Raw genomic sequence first — 9,642 nt, 5'->3', positions numbered from 1 at the left:
TGTGGTAAACTAACCAGAGTTTTTGTCATATATCTTTCTTGCTCAATGTTGGGGGATTGTTTTATGAGCTATAACAAGCCTATTTGCCATGCAAATAGTTCCTTCAACACTAACCCTACATGTACATTGGTTTTTGTATGATGCATCCTTTCAGACGACTTACAGTATGTGCAGCAGTGTTGTATTTAAGGTAAATGAAAATTGTGAAGATTCACTTCCAAAACAATGTGAAAAATAAAATAAAACAAGAATGTTTGAATTTGAAATCTATTTATTTCAGTGCATTTAGGCATACGATACATCTGCTGGATCAAGCTGTGTAAAAAAAATTACTTAAAATGTGGCAATAAAACATAATTCAATAGCCATTGCATTCCTGTACCCTAGCCAACTGTAACAAAAAGCAAGGCCAAACACAAGGGGAAAAAAACACATTAAAAAAAATCATTCTGTGGTTCAAGTGATTTTTTCCTTTGCTTGTAACATTACACAATTATACATAAATGCATATCACTAGTAAGATGTGGGAGACTGTATGAAGAACAGTAGTACCATCTAGAAGTAATAATAAGCAGTGTATAATAGGCAGAGAAAACCTAAGCCAAACACATTCCCATTCCCCGTTTATGTACCGTTTATCCACGTTTAAAAAACAAATAAAAAAATACTTGTTTGAAAAAAACAAGCATTCCCCCCAAAATATAAAAACATTACATTATTATAATAAATGACACTTAATTCATGATCTCCAATATAGGGGGCGTGCAAAGAAACAAAATACAGTGCTGGGTACAGTTTAGTAAAGTTTTATATTAAATAATGATAGATAATTTAAAATGTGTCATCATCTTAAAATACAAATCCTCTACCGAAGCCAAAATAAAACTAAAGACTTCTTTTTGGCGACCTTTTTCGGCTGATAAAATAAACACTAAATCCTAGTAACACTATATCTTCATTTTACATTCATGGTTTTGTACCAGTGTTTTGTAAATACTTTGACTTTCACTTTTCATCAGAAGTAGGTTGTGGTAGTAGGTACTCGTCTCCCTAGTTGCTCTGGAGTGTTTTTCAAATTGTCCCTCAACAAGAGTGGAGAACACATCTATAAAACAAACATGTACTGTATCTCGATATGCCTTCCACCCAGGAATACAGGCAACGTCAACAATAAAAGCAAGTGTTACCACCAGAAATGTATCTTTTGGTTCAGTTCTTAGCCACAGTAGGCTACCTAATGCATTAAACGAAAAAAGTGTGTTTAAGTGTTAGCATTTTATGCTATACTACTGGATTGCATATTCCTCTCAGTGAACGACACCCTCTCCTGAACTAACACTTTGTTTGACTCAAGAGGAACATTCAAAGACGCACTTTGGCCTCTCACTTCTACACTCTGACTCATATGGCTTTGGGATGGGATAACCTGAATGAAACGGCCACTGCCTTCATGCTGTAGCCTTCCACTTCCAGCGGTTACTGCTGTCTCTGACAGTGAGATATTACCAAAGGTCACACCATAGCCCATTTGGTTCACAGAGCTGCTGCCCATTCCTTGTTGCATCTCAACCACTTGCCTTTTACCTAACGTGCCAATAATCTGGTGAGGGTCACAAGCAGCAGAGGCCCTCCCTTCCACCAGAACCATGCTGTGGGCTCCCTGGAGGTTCTCCAGCCCAACCACACCCTGCCTTATCCCCTGTAGCTGGATAGAGCCACCCGTAGTGGCCTGTCTCTCTACCATGACCTGAGTGTCACCAGCAGCAGATGCCCTCCCTTCCACCAGAACCAAGCTGTGGGCTCCCTGGAGGTTCTCCAGCCCAACCACACCCTGCCTTATCCCCTGTAGCTGGATAGAGCCACCCGTAGTGGCCTGTCTCTCTACCATGACCAAGTTTTCAGCCATATTGACTGGAGGACCTACAAGCAGGGTGGAATGGGGATGTGGGTCCACTCCACACAGAGGTGGGGCAGCAGCATAGTAGAGAGATGGCTGCTGCATAAGAAGTGTCTGGGTTGGGACCACTATATTCTCTTGAAGATGCATGTTGGTGGCTGCATGGCAGGTTGTAGAGGAAACGCTTTCCTGGACCATGGTGGAGGAAGTGGCCAAGCTTCTGGCATCGGCTTTGGCAGCGCTGAGGCTCTGTGAGATCTCCCCACTGGAGCAAATGTTTGTCACATGTGACGCAGAAGGCTGAGGAGCTGTGACCATCACCTTACTAGATTCAAATTCAAAGGCTGCACCACCACAGATGCTGGCCAGAGTCTTAAATGTAGGCCCTAGATCATTGAGGAACTCCAGGTCGCGGTCTTCCTCAAGGAGACTGCAGCAGCCCACAGAGCCCACCGGAGACTCCTGGCCCTCATACTCAAAGATGAGCAGGCTTTCGTCTGGAGAATGAAGCCCCTCCACGCAGCTGGCTTTCTAAAGTCAAGGAGAAAATTGAGAGTTACTGACATGCCATTGGGAAAAAACTATTACGGGTGTATCCCGTTCAATGGCGGCAGTTAGCATTAATCTAACATGGTACGATGTGTCGTTAAACTAACTAACACCTAAGTTACAGTTTTCGGAAACCAACATAGTTCTATGTCAGTTTGAACCTGGTTAGTTAGTATTTCAACTAATTTGGTAAATGACGCAGTGTAGCACATGGACTGGCACACCTGCATATTTAATGAGGGGCAAATCACTTGGGGTACTTCAATTTTTCCTATGAATAATATTTCCCCAAATTCCTCGGTCATCTACGATATTAATTTGAACATATAGGATTATTTTGTAAAATTGCTGTCTGTATTCAGTTTACTTGTATAGGCTTCTATTGTGTTTTTTCAAAATAAACACAGCATTTGCTGTTGGCTACAGCCAAAGGCTGCACCTTGGAGGCAATGAATTCACATCTAGGCTGAATGAGTTCTTTAATCTGAATAATTTTCATTCTAAACCTCTGTTACTAGTTCTATGTAAAGCATACACCGTATTCCTTCTTTAGGTTGAGAGCTGTTGTTTGCACTACACAACCTAACGACAGTGCTTGCAAACTTTCAGTTAAACTATGTTTTTGTGAACCCCTGTGGCGCTTAATGATGGTTCAGACGATGTAAGTTACCAACATAGTTAGTTCGGTAGGTCGAACTATGGTTTTGGGAAAGACTTGCATCGCAACTGCATGGTTGGAACCATGTAAGTTGCTAACGTTCAGTTATGAAAGTGATACAATAACAACAAATAAATAAACAAACACTCACATTTAAATAAAAGTTTCTAAGGAACTCCCCAGACAGAGCAATGCCTTCAAATGCATTCTTCTGGACTGATGATCCTTGATGATCCCCAAATCCTTGTCCATGTTGCCCATTCCATGTTCCATGATCCGTGTTAAATTGGTTAGACCAGTGGTAGTGTCCATTATTAATGTTACTTTGAGTCAAATGTGAACCAGCAGCGTCTGTGAGGTCCACCTTCTCTATTGTGACTAAGCCACCGTCCACTTTTTTTTGAAAGAAGACCATGGGCACGTCCTGTGAAGTCAAAATGTTTCAGTTGAGGAGATTCATTTCCTTTGTTTTATTGAATCCTGCCTGGCTGCAGTATACTATGATTAAAAACACAGTAAAGCAGTAGCCTGGCTGTGAGACTGCGCACAACTGATACTTTTGAATGAAAAGTGCTTTAAAAATAAAATTAATTATTATTATTATTATTACCTTATCTTCCCCTTGGCCCTCACAGTTATAATCCACCAAGTGCTGTTTGGCTTGCTCGGGCATGGGCTTAAATTTAACCAAGTCTTCAGCACCACCACACAGGCAGAACAGCAGCAGTAGAGGCAGCACTGCAAGCACAAGTGAAATGTACAGGTTTAATCGGATCATCAAAAACTAGCATTCCTTGCATAGACACAACAATCCTTATCTACCCTGTGTGCTGTTGACAGTTGTATTCTGTAGAGCTAGTCTAACCAGTTTTTTATTTTTGTATTAACGAAGCAGCTCATTTACATATACATCTAGTCATTTAGCAGACGCTTTTATCCAAAGCGACTTACAAGGATGTATACACAATTTTACATAAAAATACACTGATGGCACACTGCACATCCGGAGCAATTAGGGGTTCAGTGTCTTGCTCAAGGACACTTCGACAGGGTATCAAACTAGCAACCTTGTGATTAGTAAACGACTTCTTTACCTCCTGTACCACTGCCATGAAACACTTATTCACTGTGCATTTGTGATCCTGTGAGTTTACTCACAGAAAAGCAGTAGGAATCCCAGGAGCAGCAGGAGGATGGCTGCAGGTCCCAGGGTGGCACTAGGTCCCTTATCCGACCGTTTACATATCTTGTCCGTTGTACAACTGCACACCTCCAAATTTAACACCTGGTCACCACAGGCTTTTCCCTGCTGGTCCTGGATCACCATAGAAACCTTGTGCCAGCCTGGCCACAGACTCTCTATGGGTCGTAAGATGGCTGTGCTGTCTGAAAGTAAAAAAAAAGGTCAGAGGGGTAATAAACACACACAGCAATACATGGAAGTAATTTCAGTGTCATTGTCAGAAACTACTACTAATTCAACTCAAGCCATCTGTCCATCATAGTATAAAGCCCGCCCTGACAATTTGATTGGCTAAATCCGCTTCGGCTTCGGGGCTAAGTTCGGGCTGGCATCCAGGCTAAGAAATATGTCAATTTAAAGGCCTTTCAAATAAGGCAGAGGAGTGTTTGTTTTCTCTCAAACATGTTTGAGAGTTCATTCCCAGGATAATAAATTATCTGTCTGTGACTCTCTGCAAATACTCACCATTCAGGCGCTCTACAGACCACTCTTCTTTTGTGTTGGACACAACTTTAAATTCAAATGGTGCCCCATTTGGATAGGCATCCCCATCCACAGCTGTGACGTACACCACATTATCCTGAAAGCACACAGTCTGGGCCGTGCTGGTAAGGGTCGGGCAATTGTCATTGAAGTCCTCAACTTGAATAGCGATGGTTCCTGTGGCTGTTTTTCTTGGAAAACCTAAGATTAAATATTGAGAATTGTTAATAAATACCTTACATCTTCCATCAACATAAACTGTTAAATGAATGATCCTCATATACATTGCAACATGCTCTTTCTACCAGTAATCCAGCTCTAACACATATCAATGTAATTTCAACACATGGCAAAAGGGACCAAAGGGACAAACCTGTTGTGATACTAATTATTTTGGCATAGTAGGTCCCATTAACCAAGTGGAGGGATTCTCTGTCTGGGAGTTTATTCAGTCTGATTTCAGCAGTGTTCTGATCTATCGTTATCCAGTTATGCTTATCTTCTCCTTTGGCATATCTGAAAAAGAGGTAAAAGGAAAGACATGAACACAACAGCAAATATGAAGATGAAATGCCAAGGACAAAAGTATTGATTTAAGATTGAACAGCATACGTTACGAAAAACGAATGATTGACAAACACAATAAAATAACAGTGAATGCATATGATATATCAAGTGTAGAGTAATGCCAATGTATGGAAGCATTGGAATAAAATGCAAAAAACAGACAAAATAAAATGGGCTCTCACATGACATTGGTGGCAATCTTCAGCGTGTCACTATCAATGGCCGTGTAGGTAGTAATAACCTGTTTTAGGTTAATGGTGGTGTGATCCTCTGAGACACGCACCACTTTGACTAGAGGCTGGAAGCGAGGGCCCTCTGGTTCATTTTGGACATGAATCCTGATGGGATAAGTCTTGGTCTTGGTGCTGGAGGTGATGATGGAGGAGTGGTACTCTGCCTTGTTGGAAACAGCCACCCGCAGGTTGAGCTCTTTCAGTAACTCGTAGTCGAAGGCCTTCCAAGGACATCAGAAATGCTTAGATTAGTATATACAATAACTCATGTGTTTTTTTCCCCTGAAATGTGCTCCAAATATTTGCCTGACGTGGATTGCTGACATTCCTCTCTATCCCTCTCAGTTACATGGTGAGCATTTCACTTTCAACCCTTTGACCTTTCATCTTTGACCAATCAAAAACCAAGAGGAAGGCGAGAAAAGGAACTGAGCTTCTACAATGTCAGTCAAACACAGAAACACAGATGATTTGCTGGGAAGAGAAGGGAGCAGTAGAGGGGGAATCAAAAGAGGAATTAAGGAACAGCATTATCATATTCATAAATGATGGTCCAGTGTCCCTTATGCCAGGGGGATTAGAAAGGAAGCATTGGAGGATATTTCCATAGCATTTAAAGAATTCAACCAGCTCTTATCATGGCTGCCAATTTCACTCAGTTGGAAACATTCCTAAACAAAAAAGCTTATCCGCCTGCAGCCTGTGTGGTTCGGGGTAAATGCCAGAATGTCTTAATGCCACACCTTGTTCAGCACCAGAATGCCCTCGTTTGTCTTGCTGTCTGTGCTGATGCTAAAGTATCCTGCTTCATTTCCAGACACAATGGTGAAGACAGCCAGCCAGTTTTCAGAGTAGATTAAATCAGCGTCCAGTGCCTTGATCCTCAACACCTCCATGTTGAATGTGTTCTCCATTACTTTGACCTCATACTGTGAATGAAATAATACAGATCTCAGCAATTGACTTGCATTTAGAGAACTAATTCATCTGTAAATATAGAAAGCGCAAAATATCCCTGAGCATTTGTTCCTAAACAAATATTTCCTGTCACGTAATGTCAAAAACATTTCTGTTTCTGTCATGGACTGGTTAGTTTTTAAGTAACTAAACTCAACCAACTCATAATGATGAAGGGAAATATCTAAAAGCTACTGTTAAGTCACTGAAATGTGAAAAGGCTTCATTTCTCACAATGGTATTTTCCAGGGTCGGAATGTTGTCATTTACATCCAGAATCTTGACAACAAATTTTCCAGTTCCCGAGAGCCCTCCAGGTCTTCCATCCATATCAGTTCCTTTGATTGTTAGAGTGTAGCTGTCAAGGGTCTGCAAACATTAGAAACCAGAGAAAACACTTATCAGAAAGACATACAACATGCCAGAGTCATACTAATACAATTTGTGCTATGCAAGTTATGAAATGAAGGTGGGATCCTTGGATTGCGCATGTCCTTATTCTCATTTACCATCATAACATATTCTTACTCATGTTTTTACTTTTCAGTGTGGTTAAAAAATTGCTCAACCATCACCCTATAGTCAGACACTCACCTCTCTGTCCAGAGATTGCTGATTGACATTGATCTCTCCTGTTTCCCGGTTGATGTAGAACATGCTACTGCTCCCTGCAACAATGCTGTAGGCTATCTGTGAGTAAGACGTCCCGGCCTGGTCTGCATCTGTGGCATTGACTTTCATCACATAGGTACCTGAAACACGACAAAGTAATCAATATCTTAATCATATTAATTATGATGCAAAGTGATATTGTAATTAAACTGTGATACCATTTCTGATATCTGAAAGGTAAAAAGCATACCTGTTGCACTTGCTTCACTGACTTCCCCAGTCATTTCGAAAGAGAACACAGGTGGACAATCATTTTGGTCTTCGACTATTATCACCAGGTCAATGTCGAACTCTGCACGGCTCTCATTTAGGAACTTTGCCACTCCCTTCAACTGAGAAGAAACACAAAATCAATCAGCTTGACTAACAACCTCAGCCTTGTGGCAAAAGTCCATTTCTCAGCCAGCGGGAAAAATAAACTCACGTTGTAAGCAGGTGTCTCCTCCCTGTCAAGAATGCCATGGATCCTGACATAGCCAGTCTGTTCATCCACTGTGAAAAGGTTGAATGGCGCTTCAGATGCTCCTTTGCCCTTGAGAGAGTACTCTAGGCCTACATTCTCTTCAGAACTGAGTATCTGTTGGAAAAGACATGAAGATCAGGTGACGCCTTCTTGTCTAATTACTTATGTAGACAGTGATAATGCAATCTAGTGCTTCCAAACATAACAAAGGACAGGGAGAGGAACGTTGGTGATCCACTGTAGTATCAGATCTGATCTACAATAAAGCATGAGCATAATGTGGTGTAACATGTCTTCACTGAATGTAAACAGTGAAGACATGATACACCACATTTATGTACATTTTAAACCATTGTATGACAGTTACAATCAATGACAGCTTATTTAATAGATACATAGACTTTTATGGCTGCGAATGCATCCTGTTTAGCAAACTGACATGGATTTAGCTGTCAATGGAAAATGAAATGCGGCCACAAAAGAGAGTCTGATGAGTATATGCTACATATTAAATTAGGAGCGTCAGTGCAACTAATTTACATTTGAATAGACTTAAAATAAACATGGAGAAATAAAGGAGAGCAGTCCCAATTCCTTGTTATCCGTGTGGTTATGTGTCAGTTGCCTGGGTTATATCAATTACATCCAAGAATGAAGTCTGATAATGAAAATATTCATACATATGTTATTTTATCCTCCTTAGTGTAGTCTATATTTTCCATTAGTTTTGTGGGAGGAAGGAACATTTTTCTCTTCTGCCTGTGAAGTTTCTGTAGTCCTCTGCCATATCCCTGGACTTGTATAATCTATAAACGAGACAAACAATCAAAATCAATATGAATACAGTATATGCATCGAAAAAGGAGGGCGCCCACTTGATAACCCATAGGGTGCCATCAATCATTCGACCAACCCGCAGAGTCTCGAGCATGCAAAAAGGGATATTAACACCTTGTCCTACATAACAGATCTATATTTATTAGCAATTAACACAACACAACAGTAACCATGATGGTATATTACCTACCATTTTTGCTCAACTTTATTAATTAGAGTACACAATGGCATTCTATTGTAGGTACACAGTTGAACACTGACATAGTCATACTATAATTATAATTATCTTTATTTGTAGAGCACCATTCCATCAATGGCTATATAAAAACCAATACAGAGTAATAACATAATGTCTTGCGTTACTTTTTAACCTTGTGATGTAGGGATGCCGTAAAAGATATCGCTGATAGTTACATTTCAAATTTCTTCAATGTCTTTTTAAAATAAATATTTCCCATTTAAACCTCCCACTCTAAGTTACAGACAGAGTTCGTGAAATAGCCTCGATACCCTCGCTCAGAGAAACTTTCGTTCAGTCCAGTCCAAGTCCAAATTGTACTGGACTGGCCACTGTGTAATCACTTGAATAAGTTACGCTTGAGAAGGTGTCGACATTTCACCACAAGTCTTTCAAGGATTTCAAGGCTACGTGTAAGATTACACTCACAACATTCCGTTATTCACTGTTCCTGAATGTATAGACACATTTTTATAGTAACTAAATTGTTCTTTACTTACCAGTATTAGAATCGGCACAATTATTTTGATAGCTGATGCTGCGTGAGCCATTTGAGTTGTCGAAAAGTATCCTTTCAATGGGCGTTAATGTCACTGATCTCAGACAAAGTTGTATGTGGAATACCTTAATATACAACACAGACAGGGGCTGCACTGCTTGTATGACGCAGCCCGTTTCTGTGGAAGATAGTGATAAGTAAGCCTTGCCACACCCCGGTAGTTCTTCAATGACAAAAATCCCACATAACTTGGCACCAAGCGAGAGAATTAAAAAAAAAATCTGTTGGAGGGCATGCCAAGACACATGAAAGCTGTGATTGTAAATCAAGGTTATTCCACCAAATA

At 40.5% G+C, this 9,642-nt stretch overlaps 1 protein-coding gene across 1 annotated transcript; it reads right to left on the bottom strand.

The window, feature by feature from the left end:
• Positions 1-1,020: 1,020 nt before the first annotated feature.
• LOC308364888 (desmoglein-2-like protein) lies at positions 1,021-9,348 on the bottom strand (the record flags this gene model as incomplete). Its single annotated transcript, XM_080838167.1, has 14 exons — positions 1,021-2,428; positions 3,256-3,528; positions 3,715-3,842; positions 4,263-4,490; positions 4,813-5,031; positions 5,204-5,346; positions 5,580-5,851; positions 6,374-6,559; positions 6,822-6,956; positions 7,182-7,339; positions 7,450-7,591; positions 7,684-7,836; positions 8,403-8,528; positions 9,298-9,348. The coding sequence occupies 14 exons, from the start codon at positions 9,346-9,348 to the stop codon at positions 1,277-1,279; spliced, it is 3,366 nt and encodes a 1,121-aa protein (XP_080694293.1). The 3' UTR covers positions 1,021-1,276.
• Between the last annotated feature and the right edge of the window lie 294 nt (positions 9,349-9,642).

This window comes from Sprattus sprattus (assembly GCF_963457725.1).
Source record: "Sprattus sprattus genome assembly, chromosome: 4".
NCBI classification, from domain to species: Eukaryota; Metazoa; Chordata; class Actinopteri; order Clupeiformes; family Clupeidae; genus Sprattus; species Sprattus sprattus.
The sequence above is the reverse complement of the archived record's forward strand: the minus strand, read 5'-3'. Positions and strand labels throughout refer to the sequence as shown.